This window comes from Callorhinchus milii, unplaced genomic scaffold (genome assembly GCF_018977255.1).
Source record: "Callorhinchus milii isolate IMCB2004 unplaced genomic scaffold, IMCB_Cmil_1.0 Scaffold5, whole genome shotgun sequence".
Lineage (NCBI taxonomy): Eukaryota > Metazoa > Chordata > Chondrichthyes > Chimaeriformes > Callorhinchidae > Callorhinchus > Callorhinchus milii.
The window spans coordinates 66,858,939-66,878,839 of NW_024704746.1; the positions used below are offsets into that span (position 1 = coordinate 66,858,939).

At 36.6% G+C, this 19,901-nt stretch overlaps 1 protein-coding gene across 4 annotated transcripts in view; it reads left to right on the plus strand.

Annotated features, from left to right (window-relative positions):
• The window catches only part of sfmbt2 (Scm like with four mbt domains 2), a 77,447-nt gene that overhangs the window by 38,661 nt on the left and 18,885 nt on the right, over window positions 1-19,901 (plus strand). For all 4 annotated transcript variants that reach the window (XM_042335331.1, XM_042335330.1, XM_042335332.1 and 1 more), the window contains 5 exons: window positions 1,119-1,216; window positions 7,665-7,766; window positions 8,238-8,385; window positions 8,663-8,745; window positions 12,061-12,187. In XM_042335331.1, coding sequence (XP_042191265.1) covers window positions 1,119-1,216; window positions 7,665-7,766; window positions 8,238-8,385; window positions 8,663-8,745; window positions 12,061-12,187 — 558 coding nt within the window. The remainder of the gene's footprint in view (window positions 1-1,118; window positions 1,217-7,664; window positions 7,767-8,237; window positions 8,386-8,662; window positions 8,746-12,060; window positions 12,188-19,901) is intronic.

Sequence of the window (19,901 nt, forward strand, 5' to 3'; positions counted from 1 at the left end):
TGTGACTAGCAGTGCAATTTGCTACATAATTGAAAGCTGATAAACAGTTGATGGATTTTGATCAGTAATTCTTTTGAGATCCTATTAACAATTTGAGATCATATTAAGCTGTAAGAAGATGCTGCAGATTGTGTAACACATCAGTAATTCAAACCACAGCGATTCCATTACAATGCAAATGTTGTGCAAAGCAAATTTCTATGCATCAACAATCATTTGAAGTCTTGTATGCTGATTCTACCAACATTTGTGACATAAAGCCCATGGAAATTGTGTTCACATTCTTTTCACCTCATACTGAAAATAAAAAATATATACTAGCAATGAAAATCATGACATAAATCTGTTTAGTTAGGTGAATAAGTTAGCAAAGCAGTTATAGCATATAGGTTTTTTTTAAAAAATCTTTATTTCATTTCTCCCTGTTTACTGTTTGAGCTCTAATTTTAAAATTGCCTCCTCCTGTCTTTCATCACAAGAATTAGAGTGTCTCTTACGATTCAAGAGACTTGAGAGGTCTGGACTTGGTTTGAGTCCAAGTCAGACTCCTCAAATGAAAATCTAGTCCTAAAGGTCATAAAGGAAATGAGTTTTGGTAGTTTCAATCAAATATTTACTAGATGCAAATCCACAGTTCACCTATAAAGTGCACAGTCACTGCATTTATAGTATATCCTATCCCACAAGGCCTTTTGAGATGCCCTTCCAACATTAAAGGCAGTATATCTAATGCAAGAATTATTATATTTTATAATACAAGCTAGACATAGTTTGGCACTAGTGAAACTGACAACAATAAGGATACAACAATGGTGTGTGAAATGGCATTGTGAGACTGGGATGGAAATTGTTGGTGAGCTATAGTGGAAACTCTTATACTGTGCGTATTATTCTGCGGGGAGAGGGGGCCTTGGAACTGAGCTGTAAGTCTCATATTCCTCTATAGCAATCTCGGCCATCCAGTTCCTGAGCCAGATGGGTCCAAGTACTCTTGGACTCCTAGTCATTAATGCAGCAGTATAAATGGGGCCCATTTGATTTAATCTCATTCTTGAAAGTCTTGCAAGAACACCAATATTCTTTTGTTTATAAATTCTTCTTGTGTGCTCTTATTGCAGTGATTCAGGCTCTTAAAAGTGACGCTGAATGGAAAGAAGCCCTCGAAAAGGTTCTGTCTGAAGCTGAAAATTTTCCATTGCCAGTGGAGGTGTTTAAGGTAATCAGTTATGCTTCAGTTAGTTGTGTTGTAAGTTTAACATTTGAAATACCTGAACAAATAAGTGTAGTTATATTTTAAGAAATATGATTGGATGCAGGTAATCAAACATTATTAATAAATTATTGCATCAGTGACACTGAATATATTTGTAAAAATACTTTTTTGGTCACCTGTTGAGATTTATGTTTTTATAACCAGAACATTTTTTGTTAAGGCTTAAATAGGAAGAAAAGTCTAGAAGGGAGTACTTCTTTTGTTAAGTGTACTCCAGGTGACGTAGCGGAAAATAGTGTGGAAAAAAATGTTCTTGCTGTGAGGAATCTTTCTTTTTCTGTAGTACTGTATATTGGTTTCAGCCAGCCCTAGATTGCTTGGTGACCTATTTAAAGGGAGGAGCTGTGTGCATCCTAGTATAGTCCTGTTGAGTTTAATTGGATGCCTGCGCTTTGAACTGGCCTGGGAACTGCACTAAAGCCGAGCTGGAATCAAGTCAATCCTCTGAGCTTCCCAACCCCAGTCAAAATATCTTTCTTAGAGTTGAATAGTTCTGTATCAGTTGCCAGAGCCCAGCGTGTTTGGCAATAATCAACTCAGTGTAGCTTTCTGGGCTGACCACAGCTCTCAGTAAATGTCACTGAGAGGAGAAAGGCAGGAAGTGGTTGCCCCAGGTACTGCAGAAAATAAGGATTCATCTCTCTAACTGAGAGACTATTTTACACTTGTTTTTCTCCTCAATGTAGTTTATCAGACTCACACACTGCTACTAGTGATAACATAAAATATGTGTTAGCGATGAACCGTTACATACCCTAAAGCCTAGAATGAGTAGTTTGGTTGGGGAGATTTCTTTCTAATTTTCTTCCATGTAAAGAACTCAATGCTTTATTTATTATGTGTAAGCACAACTGTTACATAGAAACAGGAATAAATGAGTAATCAAGACTGTTGCGGCCCATCTGACTGTTCCAAAAGTAGTTTAATAAAAAAAAACCTTTCATTTGATATAGAGACTTCCACGTCAGGAGGATGTCTCAAAGCGCTTTCCAGGATTTTACTGTGAAGTGTAGTGACTGTATTTTGTAGGCAGTTGGTTACAGCAATTTATTCATTTGTCTCTTCCCCCAATCCTTTTTCTGTGTTGTCTTGTACTTTAGTACCAGTTAGTTTATATTTTCACCATAATCTTGTCACAATAAATTTATTCATATTGAATGATATTTGCCAACTTTCAGTCTAATCTGGTTTGATTCCTCTGTATTTGATTCTCCTGTTTTCTGTTGTTTGCATTTCCCCAATTTAGTATATCAGTAAACTTTGAAAATTTGGTTACTGTATCCACTTCCAAATCATTTATATACAATTTCTGTTCAACAATCCCATAGTAATCCTGTTAGTCACCTAATGTCATTTATGTGAGGTTGCTTGTGCTTGTAGCAGTAAATACAAATTGTCTGTCATGTGAGTTTATCATTTTATAAAAATACCATTAAATGGACAAGTCATTTAATTAACGGGATTTAAGGTAAGTGAAAGACTCACTTTTCTGAAATTGCACATGTGGTTAAGAGAATATGACTACGGGAGATATGCCCTGAATGCATTTTACTGCTTCACATCTCATGGAATGAGTAATAACCGGTGCCTGTGCAACAAACCTATTCAGCAACCTGCCCATTTAGTTTGGCTTACTTCCAATTTGGGTTTCATTTTGTTCTCATTATTGCACGAGGGTGCTAAAATACAACGTTAGCAGTTCTGCTGTAAACCCCAGTATTGATAAAAGATTGCTATCATATATAGCAATAAGCTGCAAAAGATAAATAGTATTTATTGATTGGAATAACCACATAAATAAATAAAGTGTTCTTTGTTTTGTAGAAAGATTCATCAATCCTATTATAGCCAATAGCAGTCTCAGTTTAATCGTAATCGTATTTTTGGTTCATTTAGATCTGTATTAGCCTGCAATTTGCCTTCTGTGAAGCACTTTGAGACGTCTTAATGACGTGATAAGGCGCTCTATCAAATGCAAGGATTATTATTAAAATTTTGGTTTCGACAGAATTCACATGCATCTACTTTCTATATATTAATACCTAGTGCAATTCTGCTTCAAAACTGGATCTTTTCCTACCCCAACCCATGTCCTCAGACAGTGATGATGGCTGTTCTGTAGGCTACATCCATTCTATAATCAAGAACACTTCCAAAAGATGCAGTTTTGAAACCATAAGTCATAAAAACTAGGATTTTTCATAGCTTGTGTGCTTTATTAAGCATGTAATGAATTGATTTTAAGGGAGCCATTAAAGCTATTGTTAATTCAATACGTTTAGGTCATGTCAATTTCCAAAAACTCTTAACTTAATTTTATTTGAAATATTCTTGTGTAGGCATTTAACTTTTGAATGAAACACAAATTACAACTAATTTAATGAGGGTAATACACGCTGCCTCTCTCTTGAACAGTGGAGTTGAAGTAAAAGGAATAGATAGTTCTATTCTTTCTCATTCGTTGACTTGCGGATTTAAGCACACAATTGATTACATTTGATAAATCTTGTATCACAGTTGGCTATTCACTCCATCTTAAATATTGAAAACGGACAAGTACTGTATTTCCTGGAACATGATTGTAATGCTATGTATACGATATACTCACTGAGGAAAAAATTGATTTGATTTGACAAAGACTTCACTCACAACAAGGGGCTTTAGAGCTACAGCAGTTGTAATCTACCAGGCAAAAGATTAATTAATGCATCAATGTTGAATGCAGATCCGTAGTATAAATGAAGCAATTAGGAGTCTTTTAGAAATCATGTCATTTCTGGCCTAAAACGAATTAAAAGCCTTCTTTATCCTTCAGTGCAGCCCATTCGAACACATCTTGTAAATTGATTGATTGTGATTTTAAAAGGTGGCATATTATGGTTGCTAAATAAATAGGGGAGTCCATGGCATGTTGGTGTGTGTCTTTTCAATATCACTAGGATTTATTAACAGAAGAATCAGAAAATAATCAGCTCGCCACGTTAACATTTACAGATTTAACAAATATTTCTATAGTTATGTAAATACTTGTATTTTGATTTATTCTAACAAAAGATTGATTTCAATCCTTCACAATTGCTTGATGGGGTTTTCTAGTCATTTATTTCAGGATTCATTGTAACTTTTGAATTATGTATTTTACTGCGTAACACATACAGAAATGAATGTGCAATGAAAGCTAAGTACGATGCAGTTGAATTAGAAATCTACAAAATAGAAGAAAATGTCTTCTTTTCTAAATGTACAACAACTTACGTCATATAGCACTCTTCATGTGAGGTAGCGTCTGGAGTGCTTAAACCAAAGGCCTTTAAGCTTGATTCAGAATAGTCTTAAGAAGCTTTATCATTTATATTGTACCTTTCACTTTGTGAGGACATCTCTAAGTGCTTCATATAGTTGTCAGGACTTGAATCAGTTTGATTCAGGAACCAGTCGTTTTGAGGTATAAAACACTCAGCCTTCAGTGTCAAAAATGTATTAATCATGAGTAACATGAAAAAAATAAACTTTTTTCTTGCATTGTTGACTCAACTTTTACTATTTTAATCTTTATTCTGACAATTCTATGTTAACTTAAACCAAATTGATTTCACAGACTAGTTGGTGTTCTATGTTTTCTGTGGGTGTAAATAGTATAGGATTTATTTCTGTTTGAAATAAATAGTTTAATGTTTCACTGTGGGCATATTTTTAGTTTATCTTGAATTATCTCAAATTATTTTGTGAATATATTTTTAATTATATGCATTGAATTTGATAAGACCGAAAGATCCTTATTTATAGTGTGAAGTTTTTGAGTAAATTAGACATATGGGAGAGCTCTCATTACTAAAGATGACAACATGTTAGTTAAAATCTTTGCATTTAATTAGTACATGCTGCCATTTCTTGTAATCTGAAGCAGTCAGATTATTCTTGTAGTAGAATAATGCCATGAATCGATACGGGTAATAATACATTGAATAAGCATCTAATTTTGTATAATAGCAAAGAAAATAATTCATTGCAAATATTTACTGTTTCTGCAATTTTTTAATGTTGCATCACAAGTTTGACTATTGAGAGATTGTATTCGAGTCATCACAGGTTTCTTTCATTTTGGCTTCTTTAACGATGGGTGTTTGCACATTCTGACCATGTGGTGAAATATCACACAGCTTCCTGAAGAAAAAAAAGTTGGTTAAAATTTATTCTATTGGGACAATAAAAACAACAGCTGCTCTGTATTCAGGACACAGGAATTATTTTGAACAGGCAGGTGTCTTGCACATGGAAACCCGTCATCATACTTAAGAGTATCCAAACCAGGCTGAGAATTCATTGCATGCCACCAACACCTGCAAATTACAGTGTCTGGAATAGAACATGCAGTCTCTCCCCAGATGAGCAGACCCTACTTACCTAAATCTGGAGCACAGGTTGGCAAGAGCCAAGGCTTGGGAAACCCACACTGTGCATTGGGGTAATTAATGCCAGAGCTTAACAATGGCTTGTCGTTGAAAGCACTGTCTTGACAAGCTTCCTGTTGCTTGTCCAGCGAGAACCACCCTACCCATTAGGGCTTTGTAAAGTGGACTGACTGTGTATTTTGTGGGCGAATTGAACTCGATCCTAACATTCCATTGCCAATCATATCACTTTGGAGTCAGTACAGCTCCTAGAAGACTCCGCTTACCTTCTCCTTCTCCCTCCTCTCCCTACTCCCAAAAGCAGGACGATTCTGTTTATAGCATCAACCGTATAGTGAGATGATAGCAGGTTACTGAGAATATTCCACTAATGCAAAAGATTGTTGTAATTGCTACCCCTGTGACACTGTTGAATCTTGAGTTGTTGACTATCCTGTGATATCCTATATTTATCTTGCCTGCTCAGGCTGTGCTTGAAATGCGTGTGAAAAAAATTAATTATAATCTTCAATATGGAGCATCTTATCATACAAATTAATTGGAACTGTCAAATTCTGCTATATTGAAGTAACTTGTTAGGAATATAAGAGCTCCCTATGTTAATATTACTCGTTCATAATACATAAAGCTGCTAAATGCCCCAGGTACAAATAGCAATGTAAGTACAGCAATGGGACAAAGTGGGCCTTGTTACAAGCAGTGCCGTTGATATTCACGGTTTTAAAGCATCAATACACTAACAAAAGAAATGACTAGAAAATAGCGGTTGAAAATAGTTGAAACTGTAGGGAGGGGGAAAATGTGTCGTTTTGTATTGACATCTGATGATTATCGCATCATCCAAATATGTTGTTAACGGTTGGATGAAGGAAGACTCCATCCTCAAAGGACAGTGATGACTGTTTGCTCTTTTTTTGGACTGTAGCTTTGATTGATGTGTCAATTATCACCAGTGAAATGCCGGTCTAGACTTTAAAACCAAGCATTGCCCAGCTCCGTCACTGCCTCTCTCCTCAGGCTACCGAGACCCTCGTCCACACATTTGCCTACACCTGCGCGCCCCCTCACTTGCCTCCTTCAAGGCCCATCTCAAGACTTTTGCTTCAGTAATGCCTTTCAGCATCTTCCCAGCACTATCGCCCTTGCCCTCCACCCCTCCTGATCCCAACCCTCAGCTCGGGTACCCCGCATTTAAGGACCCTCCCAATGTGGAGGGTCTATATAAATGTAATTTGTTGTTGTTGAGATCATAATACTAGTGTGGGGTTTTAACCCACAATCTCCTGACCCAGAGTTGAGAGTACTACTAATGAGTCAGACTGACCTTTGCTGCACCTGACTAAGATGTGCTTGATGCTGTTGCTGTGTGCTCCAAACAGATGAGTTTCATTCTGAAGCACTTGCGTCCATCACTTGAGCACTAAAATACCTTTTTTTTAATGAGATGTCTAAGCAGAATACAGAATGAGAAAATTAGATTACCCAATTAATTCCACTTCTAAGGAACATCTGTAACTAGAATAAAAACAGACAGAACCCCATTGATCCTCATTGTGCAGACTTTTATCTTCTGAAAAAATTTTAACTATGCTTTAGCTAAGCAAAAAATTAATTGTCACTAAAAGCCTCAAAACTAAACCATTGTAAAATATTCATATAAAAGAATGAACATTGTCTTGTGAAAAGAAAATATATTGATGAAGAACATATCATTAAATTATTATTCAAAACAAATTGGTCACTCAATCCACGACTGTTTGTGGGACCCCGCTGTGCCCAATTGGCTGCTTCGTTTCGCCCAGAAAATATACAGTCAACTCACTTGGCAGAATATTCTGTGAAGCGCTTTGAGACATATCGAAAAAGTGATAAAGCGCTGTATTAAAGACAAGGATTATTGTTATGATTATTATCTATGTGATGTAGAAATCTAAATGGCCCTTAATGAAGACCTCTTTGTTTAAAAACTCCCAACACAGGACCAGCCTGATCTTCGAACTCACTCCTTCACAGTTGGCATGAAGCTGGAGGCAGTGAACTCATTGGAGCCCTTTTCCATCTGCCCTGCCTCCGTAACAAAGGTGAGCATCAACAACTCTGTCCGGAAGCCAGATTCACCTCATCTTGGTAATGAGTTCCAGTATTGAAATATTTATAATTAATAGAACCCATTAACAATGGTGCTGTTTTTGTTTTACAGTAATTACTGATTCATTTTTGTCTCATTTTATTTGTGATAATTGCTGCAAAATAATAGTGCACCAAGTACTTCTGGTGGTAATCTTATTTATGTGCATTGTAAATCTAAGTAGCGTACAAGCAGAAAAGGTATTTAAGTGATCAATTCATGCTATTGGGTCAAAGATGCCATACTTTGTACCAGTTGATGAAATTGAACAACCTGCACAATTGGTACATATGAGTGCATTAATGTTAGTCATTCTTTCAGAAACAGTCTGTATTATTGTTTCAACAATACCTCATGTAAAGTATTGTATTTGATAGTTGTGGCACTGTTGTACTGAATCCATTTCTTGTTTGCGTTCTTGTAGGTTTTCAACGATCAGTATTTTATGATCACGATGGATGACCTAAGGACAGAGACTAGTGAAAACACAGTTCTTTGTCATGCTGATTCTCCAGGGATTTTGCCTGTTCAGTGGTGCCTTAAAAATGGGGTCCATCTCACTCCACCTAAGGGTTTGTACCTGTCTGTTATAAACAGCTAACTGAAGCATATTTTGGGATTGTTTTGCAAGGCAGTACTTAAATGTATTTACTGTATATTGACTGTATATTTTGTGGGTGGAACTACATAGAAATACACAGTGTTACAGCATGCAAATAGACCATTTAGTTCCATTAGTCTGGGGCAGTGTTTATACTGCTATTGCAATCTATCAAACTATTTATTGTAAAGGGAAATTCAAATCTGTAAATATTATTTTAACATTATCTTGCTTTTGTACAATTGTAGGTTACCCGAATCCAGACTTTGATTGGGCTGATTACCTTAAACAATGTGAAGCAGAAGCAGTTTCTCAATTCTGCTTCAGAAATGTAAGTTATGTTCTCCTAGTTGTTACGCAATAATTCATTTAAAGTAAAACTGCTTATAACAGTCTATAAAATCCCAATCAGCCTTATCGGCAGTCAGTGTTTCAGGCTTGTTAAAAATGGCAGATTTATATAGAAACATAGAAACGTACAGCACACGAGGAGGCCATTCAGCCCATCGTGCCTCTGCCGGCTCTTTGAAAGGCCTATTAGTCCCATTTATTCCCCAAAGCCTAGCAATTTTTTTTCTTTTCAATTATTTTTGCAATTATTGAATTGTTTGAAATTCTAGGCCATTTACGTTTTGGTAAATGAATTTTGGGGCTGTATTATAATGAAGTTCATTATAACAAGTTTTATTATATTTTTAATATTGACACAATGCTCAACTACACATAAACATACAACTGTTAAAACTTAAGAACGTTGGGCAGTGGAGAAGTAAATTGCATTGTTTGGCTTCTTTTCCCCATTTCTAATAAGGTGTGTGTGTATTGATGAATGCAGACAGACGTGTTTGATCTGTTGAACACTAGTGGTAGAGTCTACATATTTCATCTGGTTATCTATTTATGTGGCACATTTTATGGTCTGTACTGTTGGCAGCAGTAATATTGCAGCAAATGGTTTTATTAGAGCTCGGGTTATTTAAATATCTACAAAGGAGATTAGCCAGTTCAAAGACGCTCCTTGCTTCAATTACCAATCTGCCTGTTTTAATTACACAATAGACTTTTGATGTGGCAGATCCCATGAGAGCACCTGTTATTTCTGTAGCAGCTTCCCAGAGGAATTTTCCCAAGCATTGTCAATTGTTGAGTCATTTGATATTATCAAATGCTAAGTAAATAAGGTGCAATTTTTCTTGTCATCAATCCTATATAAATTGCCACAAAATACATGCATACCCATTGGGGGATTAATGTATTATAGTAGATAAACAGAATGCTCTAACTGGGTGTAATCTGTTAATGTGTGATCTAGAAATATGTCTTATATTTGCTTAATGGCAGTGTTCTGTAATAATGGATTACTTTGTTTTAGGAACAAAGACGTAACTAGTTTTACGTTTATCATTAGTGATGTGTTTTCACATATCTCAAAGAGTGGCAAACTGCACAATTGGCTGCCCTTTGAGCTTATTTTTCTCAGCTGGGTAGCTTTTGTTAGGTCTGTCAATATGAATGCATTTCCCGCGGGACGTCAGGTATTTTAGTGCAGATCACAACAGATCAGAGCAGTATGTGCCACCAGCTTTGAAACATGTGAAAAAGTTATGATATGCTAATTAACTAGATGTCAATATGCTTGACAACAACAATAAATTACAGCGCTTTTCCCAAGGTGCTGGATAGGCAGGGATTTGGACCCGAGCTGGAGGTTGGGATCAGGGAGGGTGGAGGGCAGGGAGGATAGGGGTAGGAGGGTGACCGAAGGTGTCGTCGAAGAGGAGGATCTTGATGTGTGCCTTGAGGGAGCGAGACATGACAGATGCAGAAGGAAATTTCTACACCACAGTTTAATTTCGCCATAGAATTGCTATGGCTTGTTGTATATCTTTCTGCAGTCTGGAGAATCAGTCTGAGATTATTAATTTGCTGTATTTTTGTTAAAAGTTAACCGACCAGTTTAAATGTTATGCATTTATCAATGAGATGAAGTGAAGCCTGTATGTGCCCTTTAGTTAGCTGCAATAATTTCAGTGAAGGCTGGTATCTCTCACCAGCCTGGAAGATGATCTGTAGGCACCTGTTCCTGGAAAACAACCCTTAGCTGAGTATGTATTAGTAACCAGTTTGTGTGTTTTTCATTTTCATCGAAACAAGTTTCTATGAGGCCATAAAATCAATGGGGGTTATTCTACACAACGCAATCCGTGAAGTATATTTGTAGATGGTAAACCAAGTGCAATTCTGTTCTATTCAGTAGCTTTGCGAATTTGCCACTGTGTGCTTATAAATTTTATAGCGAATACATTCTCCAAGTTGAAATAAAACATAAGGCATAGCTGAGGGAGAAGAATGCACCATCGGCAAACGATTTTCTTTCTGTCTGCAGTATATTTTAGTTGCACAACTTTTATATATTTTTAAACTCATACTTGTAATATCAAAGGAACCATTTTAATAATAACCTTAAAAATGTTATTCCGACCTTTGGTCAAGAAATCTATATAATATATTAACATATATGCAGTATTTTCTACGTCTTGGAACTCTTGTAATGGTTAATTACATCTCAGTTTTTTTCATAGAATTACATTTTGTAATTTTCTTAATAAAGTGCCTTCTCTTCATTTAATCATATCTTTGAACATCTGTTTGAAATGTGATTGCATTATGAATGCACACCCTATCTAATTATAAGGCTCTCTTTAAAGCTCCCAGATCTTGGTTCACTCACAGTACATTTTATACAATGTGTCAGAACATTTACTACAATAAACTGCTGGAGTGTGAAAGACTGAAGCCACGCTGGAAGGAGGGGGAATAGGTGGAGTAAAGGTGTCTGAAACGCAAAGAGGATTATTTTCAAGTGGGATTTGAAAGCGGGAAGGGATGAGGTGGAGGAAGAGCTCCAGCGATGGGGTCAAAATAGCTAAAGAATCGCTGCTAATGATACTAGAGCATGAAGCAGGCCGGTATTGGCAGAGAGAAGGGAGTAGCCAGAGGGATATGGTGACGAGACCTCATAGAGGTAAGAAGCAAGGCCGTGGATGTATTTGAACAAGAGAATGAGGACCTTAATATTGATCAGCTGGAGGATAAGAAGCCAGTGGAATCAGTCAAGGAATAGAGTGATGAGTACTAGGAGTATAGAATCTAGTGCAGGGGAGAATATAGGCTATTTAAGGTGTGCATGATCTGGAGTTAGTGGAAAGTGGTGAGGCCAGGAAGCATGGAATTGGAAAATTAAGTCTGGAGGTGACAAAGGTGTGGATGAGTGTTTCGACTGCGTGGAATGCATTCTCTCATCCTTTGGATATGAAGGCATGTCGGTCAAAGACTTAAGTACATACATAGTGTAAGGTGCAGGAAGTGACAACAGCAGGAACCTGACCACCTGAAAATGAGATCGGTGGTTAGTTATGTTCATGGACCTGTGATTACAAGGTGCCTAATGTTTTTGGATTGATCCCAGACACCTTGTTATAATGGGGTTGGCTGCCCTGAATTTGGCTGGCTGGCATAAAACAGTCTATAGAAAGGTTATTTGAGTGGATGTGGTTTACATGTAGCAATTTTTCAATTTATAGTACTTTTTCTGATCTTGTCTTTGGGTAATTTTGTTGTTATTTTAAAAAAAACTTTCTTTCAGACTTCATTCAATCGTGGTTTCACCAAAAATATGAAGTTGGAAGCAGTTACCCACAGTAATGCAGCAGAGATATGCGTTGCTTCGATCATTAAAGTAAAAGGACGATTGATGTGGATTCACCTTGAAGGTAAGATGAATGAGAATTTTTTTTTAAACTTGTCAAAAATAGCAGTGTTAGATGTTTGTGGTATGCATTACATTACAGGACATTATAGTTGGTGACCCACTCCATGGGTGTTTGTGGGACATTGCTGTGCGCAAACTGACTAGCCCACAAAATACACCATCAAACTATTTTGCAGTATATCCTGTGGAGCACTTTGAGACGTCTCAACGACGTGATAAGGCACTATATCAAACGCAAGGTTTATTATTATAGTATAGATAGTGTATGAAATAATGTTTCCCTGCCAGGCTTATTATGTGTTTTTAAAAAAAGAAATACTTTCAGACAAACTATTAAGTTGAGTTTTAAGATTGTTTTTAATATGTTCTTTTTATAATTCTATAATAAACAGCAAGTTTATATATATATAAACAAATGTATATTTTTTGCATTTGAAAATGGGCACAGAATTGATGATTTGAAGGGTTTATATTAAGGTAGAGGACCCAATCATGGCTGTTTTGTACACCTAGTTTCCTCATTCCTTTGGTGTGAATGTACAGGCATCAAAGGTTGCAGAGCAAATAAAATAAAGACCCACATCTTTGAGGGATTTCTAGATATTTAGTTTGACTTCAGTAGTAGGAAGAATGTTAAATTGAAAAATCAATGTTAATCTAAACAGTGTAGAGTCCAAAATGAGTGCTCAGCTCAACAGTAGCAGCAATAGATCGTGCCTCACAAAGACTCATGGAATTTTGTATGACTATAAGTAAACGGGTATTCAGCAACTGTAATTGCCTGGATTTTCTGCAGAGAATGTTTGCATCTGAGGCGCATGGAATTAATGGCATATCAGTTAGCCAGATTGAAAACGGGTTTCCCAGCAGGTATCAGAAGATAGATTGAGAATGCAATAATTTGTGCAATTCCAAAGAGGATAAATCTGCATTTCCTGTTGCTGTTTGTAGATTATATAACAGGCTAGGTTATATAGCAAACTGTACTTTTACTAATAGAATATCTTACAAAATCTCCACTCAGCAGTTGATGCCTAATCATCTTCCTCTGCCCCCTACTGGCAGATATTAACCTGTCAATAACAACAGGAACTTGGATTTATATAGAGCTCTTCAAGTGGGGTAGCTTCTTGAAGCACTTTAGAGTGGCAGACCTTGATGACGAGCCAGGGAGAGGGGGAGGTGATTGTAGGGACGGTCGAAGAGGAACATCTTCAGGTGTGATGTGAAGTCCGGGAAGGAGGAGCCAAGGCAGAGGAGGCAGAGAGTTCCATAGTTTTGGGGCATAGTGGCTGAAAGCATAGCCCCTGATGGTGGAGCAGAGGGGATGAGGGAAGGCGGTGGGTAGTGCAGCGGGTCTGTCTGTCCCTGTTCCTTTCTTTCCTGCATTTTTCCCTCCCTACTACTCAGACCCGCCCATCTTCCAACTCCAGCTCATCTCCAATCGCTCTTCTTATCCAAACTCCTGAAAACAGGCTGTTGCCACTCAACTGCGCTCCAACTCCAGAACCTTCACTTCTAAATTTATGAAGAGAGACTTAACAAAATTAAACTAGTTTTCGTGGGAGAAAAGATGGAACAGCGAGCTACATGACCTAGATCTCAAAAGTACTGGCAATTGGGTAGAAAAAGCACTTATCACGTACGTAACAAAGTAAATGTTGCTTCAGTACAATCTCAGGGNAAAAAAATCCTCTGAACTTCAAGTGCCTCCTGACTGTAGGGAATCATGTACACCATGCTGATATGGGACTCCAGCTCCTAAGTGATCTCAGGTTGGAGTAGGAAATTCTACTGGAATGATTTGAACATGATGGAGAGATGCCAGGCTGTGGGGAACGTGGGCTGATTCTTTAAACTTGACTTAATTGGGGTTGCAGCTGCACAGGCCAGAGAGAATTGAAATTAGCTGGGGAAAATGGGATTTTGATTTATTTCCTGCTAATTTGATCTTCCTCGTTTCAGAAATGGAAATTGTAAGAATCGTTTTGAACACTGATGTGGCTAATCCTTGCGTTTCCAGCACTTTTAATATTTTTATTTGTAGAACTGTAGTAAAGAATAGATTTAAATGTATAGCTCTCAACCTTAGAATGGAACAGTATATACTGTAATTTGATTTATATTTTCTTTGGCTGCAAAACAAATTTCAGATTTCAGCAACTGGGAGCAGATAATAATAATCCTTGCATTTGATAAAGCGCCTTATCACGTCTTCAAGGCGTCTCAAAGCACTTCACAGTATATACGGTAAAGTGAATTGACTGTATATTTTATGGGCGAAAGATATACAGTCAATTATAAAACTTCTAAAAGATGAGCAGAATAGAAGCATAACAAATTAAAATGCTGACATTTGTTTTTCAATAAAGCAATTTTAAGAAGTGAGTAGCAGTAATAAATGTAGTTGTGCTTATCCAGTTATGAATACTTAACATTATTGTGCTAAGAACGGATGCTGTGGTCTCAGATAGCAGACTATTGTATTATAGTCAGCATGTAGCTAGGGGAGTGATAGCAGATAATGCATATTATCAAGGACCCAGTTGAGGAAACAGAAACATGGTTGAAACAAAACGATTGGCTCATCTAATCCAATTAATAACATAGTCTATTAACTTAATCTGTATCCCATATATTTAAATGTTGCATTGATTGAATTAATATGCAACTATTTGCTAGATGTTTGTTCCATCATGTGGTTATTAACATTTTAATTTGGGGTTTCTTTCAGAATAATGAACAGAACCACAAAATAGATTATCACTTGTCTTGAAAATAATAGTTCTCTTGAAATAGATGACTGCAGGGCGCTGGTTTTGTGTGTTTTGATTTCTCTATAAATTTCTATATGAAAGCCAGACAGTTGATGAACATTTTCAAAAACGTATAGTGCCTTCAGTAAAATCGTTTTGAGATCTTATCTGTTCCTGAAGCGAGAACATGAGTTTGCACCCACACTGCCACAAGACAGAATCTGAGTCATTTCTGTGAAACTCTTAACTTACATTTCTTAAAAGTATCTTCAATGTCAGTTTTACAGTTAGCTTTTATCTCCATCCCCACATATTTATTTTGTACCAAGCTGGTGACCTTTTTACACATCTCTTCCAATGTGACTTCAAACGAGGTAAGTGTTATTGTCTGCAATCGACTGGCTGCAGCCTCCTGCATGCCCCTCGTGCCCTCCCTTACACCATTGGTGGATGCACTTTCAGCTACTACACCCTGAAACTCTGGGACACTCTTCTTCTATCCCACCGCCTTGCCCCTTCCTTCCGCATCTTCAGATGCCCTACATGAGGGACACTCTATACCATTCGGCCCATTTGAGTCCACACATGCTCACGGAGCAAAGTGATCACTTCAGTCAGACCGCCCTTCTTATCCCCATATGCCTTCAAGCCCCTTTCTTTCATGTGACTATTTCCCTATTAAAAGCTACAATAGACTCCTTTTCCACCACCCTCGGCAGGGCATTGAACATCCCAACAACTCTGGGTTAAAAGAAAATTCCTCCTAAGTTGTCATTTTGCTACTATTGTGGCTGTCTTATAACTATCTCCCCTAGCCACTGACTCCCCTATCAATGGGAATAACTTATTACTATTTACCCTGACAAGACCCTTTATTTAAAAAAAATTATATTTACTTTTGAATTACTAAGTAGTTTTAGTTGCAGAAACAGAATATGCGTCGTTGATAATTCTCAGAGGTTCAAATGACTTTGGAAACTTTGCATTTCGTAGTAATCACCACATTGACAATTTTCAAAGGTAGTTAATTTGTGTTTTTCCAACAAATATACAGTCAACTCACTTTACAGCATATTCTGTGAAGCGCTTTGAGACGTCTCATTGATGTGATAAGGTGCTCTATCAAATGCAAGTATTATTATTACAATAACAGCATACGTATTCTCACATATTTAAATTCGCCCTGACATTTTTTGCATTTATGCTGCAAAATAGTCTTGTTTCATTTCCATGTGAAGATATGTAGCAGGAGATCTATATCAATACATATAACTTTCAATGTTCAATCAAGATTCTATATCCATATGCACTAACAGAAAAGTGTTGGATATTATTCTAAGTTAAGCTATTCTAATAAAGCTGAGTCCCAAAATCAAAAGTGAATTTGGGGACATGTTTCATGAGTATTATAAACTTAACGTGTAGCGATTCTATATGTGTTTGCATGTGTAAAAAGTCTATCTTATTCACTTTGAGGTGTACTTTATAGCAGCTTGCTTACACATTCATGATTTACCACACATCGTTTAATGACCTGCATCTGTAGTCATTCTTCTAACCCTCATTAACATTTCTAACCAGATAATCACGTTTCTTAAAAGTGCAAATTAACAGTGTTAATTGGGGATTCTTTTCCACACACTAACTTTTTCCGCTGTTCCATTGCTTCAAACATCTTGTAATTTGAGTCTTGCTTAACTAAGCAAGATAGTTTTATATTCATTGCATTCCTGTGCTTTCAGACCTAATAATGCTTGCATTCAGATTTCCCAGTTCTTTGTTGGTTTGAAACGAAAATCATGTCTCCTCTCACTTTTCTGCAATGAAAGTCATTATACCTCTAGTTCTTATTCTTAATTTTTTTTTATTCATATTCAGCACCTTGGGACGTTTTCCCAATGTGAATTGTGCTGTATAAATGTGAATTTGTATTGCTATATTGTATAATTTATGGACCTGAAATCATCCCTTGGAACACTTCAAATCCAGTTCTTGCATTTTGGCGATTTTTTCTTTAAATATGAATCATTTGATGGGTCTTGAGAATTTATCATTTTACAGTTTAGTGTCTTACAATTTGCTCTGTGGTCGATGTGTTTCTCATTGAGTCGTTACTGTTGGCAGTTTCTCTGAGCTATTAAAGTGTCTACTTTCCAAAGATGTAAAACGTGAAGAATTGTGTCTGCACTTTGAGTAAGATAACATTGTTTCGTCTGCTAAACGTGAAACATTAACTACGTCAATTATAGACAATACAGTGGGAATTGGGAGTGATTACAAGATTGCATAATTGAGGGCTCAATGAAGCAGCAAGCCACAGCTCAAGTGTTTTCTTAATTCTTCTGATTCCTGAGATTGCAATTGTGACTTTGAACCACTCTTGGACCCATTTTTATAATAGCTACTGAGGAGTTCCTTGAGTCTCTTTTTTTTCGCAAGCAGATGACCATACACCAGTAACCTTCGTCTCATTTGCTTCCATCCAGAAGCATACTTCATAATTATGATCTATCCATTGATCACGTGGATTGAGCCACAAGTCATTAAGTCATGAAGGAGTTGAGCTAGATCAGAATCCATGGAAGTAATGCTGAAATATTTATTAGTGACATGACAGACCTGAAATGTCATGTCCTTCAAACACTCCAATCTGTTTCTGATATATATTTTACATATACACACATTTTATTTATATATTATAATAATTATAATAATTTATATACTATAATAATCCTTGATAATAATTTGATCGAGCACCTTTTCACCTCTTTCAAATGTCTCAAAGCCTTTCACAGAATATACTGTAAAGTGAATTTATTCTATATTTTGTGGGTGAAACGCAGTGGCCAATTGCGCACAGTCGTGGATTAAGTGAGAAAATTATTATCATTATGTCTTTTCCGGGGTAGACATTTTATTTTTGTCTTTAAATAGTTATGCATTGTTGCCCCCTTTGACAAAAAAAAGTTTGATTTGAACAGAAATGCTCTCTAATCGGGCCATTTGAACTGTAGTAATATCAAATGTATTTCAGTGGGTTACTGTATACAGTAGAGAGCTAATATCTCCAGTATTTGGGACTGGTATCTTTGTAGATCACAGAAAATGCAAATTACGGTACCAACAAAAAAAATAATGTTCCACCATGAGTCATACTGTCACCACACTTGATGGTTCCTTCTTCCTCTGTTTTTTCTTTGCTTGTGTGTTGGTGGGTCTGTATGTCTCTTTCTCTGCGCTTTTTTTTGTTTTAAGATTTTTCTCACTGCCTCTCACCATCTTTTTTGCGGCTGTCTGTCTTTCGCTTTCTCTGAGTCCCTAACTTTCTGCCTGCAGAATATCTCTAATCCAAAACTTTAAAAACGTATAGACTGAATTAATACTTTATATCTGACATTCAGGCTCAAATTGTTTTAAAAGGGAAGAGTCCTGGCCAACATTTCTTCACGTTGGGAACTTTAATGCTGGTGCAAAAGGCTGCCGGCATTCCTACTATCATTACGCTTTACATCTGTGAAACATTGAAACATTTTGATGTGAACAGATGCTTTTTTTTCTTTATTACAGTACATTTTCAAGCTAAGAAATGCCATGTACGTGATACAAGAATAACAATTTTCTACTTGTGTCAAAAAGGACAAAAGTAAAAAAAAATTAAAAAATTGCTGTGCTAAATACAAATTGTAAATTCTGTTAATATCAAAGATGTATTGAAATAACTCCCAAGTGATCATTCAAGAGAATTTTTAAAATCACTCTTCAGAATGCAGAGTTCATAGACTGGTATTGATTTCCTTTTCAGGAATTCTAATCAAAGCTACTGTTTAATCTTAAGATCTTATAAACTGCATTAATGTGCAGTTGTTCATCTCATGCCACTTTTGTTATCCCCTAGTGCTTGATGATGTCTTTTCTGTATCACTGTCTCATTTATTTGGTTTAAACATCATATTGAACAACAGACAACATTTCAACATGTTCTGAACTGATTTTCTGTCATCTTTATCTAAGTGCCTTCTTACAATGACCCGGTTAAGATCCAAAATATGTTGGATTAGAAATTGTGGGTATAATTCTGCTCTTTAGCCCTCAGTCTGATTAGTGCTACTGCATAACCATTCTGGATTGCTTTAGTTTCTTACAATGTTAATCCTTTTTGCACCACAACACAGTATTTTTTTGTCCAGCTGCTCCGCTGTAATGCTGCATTGTCAGAGGTGCCGTTCTTTGGCTCAGATTTTCCATCTGCCTGTTCAGATGGAAAGTAAAGATCCATGGCACTGTTTGAAAAGAGAAGGGAGTTTCTCTTCAGTGTCCTGACCAACAATTCTCCAAATAAAGTTGGTCATTCACTTCATGGCTATTTGTGGGACGTGTCATTGAGACGTCTTCAAGTGCTTCATGGGATATACTGTAAAGTGGCGTGACTTTGTATTTTGTGGGCAGATGGGGCAGCCAATTGCAAATACATTGAACCCAAGACCCTAAATTGCTAAAGCTTATATATAAAAAAAAAGTGACTTTATTCCTCGTTTTTGGTTAGAAAAAGCATAAATTGCATTTTTAAAGAAATTCAAACCAAGCAAGAAAACATCAAGGTCAATAAATGTACAGAAGGGACAGAGCTAATTTCCTATGACTTTATAAAAGTTATTCTTAATCCAAGATACATGGCTGATTTGTCTTGCCCTACTGATGATATGTTACAATAACATTGCCCATTTATATAGTGTGCTTCACACAAAGCAGTGTCCTGGAGTGCAGTAGCTGATCTGTTGCAGTACTGATTCTGCATCATCTTCATTTGTGAAATATTTGTTGGTTAATGGAAGTTAATCAAGACAGGGCTTTTCATTACCCTATGATTATTTGCTTTGATCACGGATACATACCTAAGAAAATGTATCTCGCTATAGGAAATATAATACATCTATAGCTTGGTTGAAAATAGATGTTTTC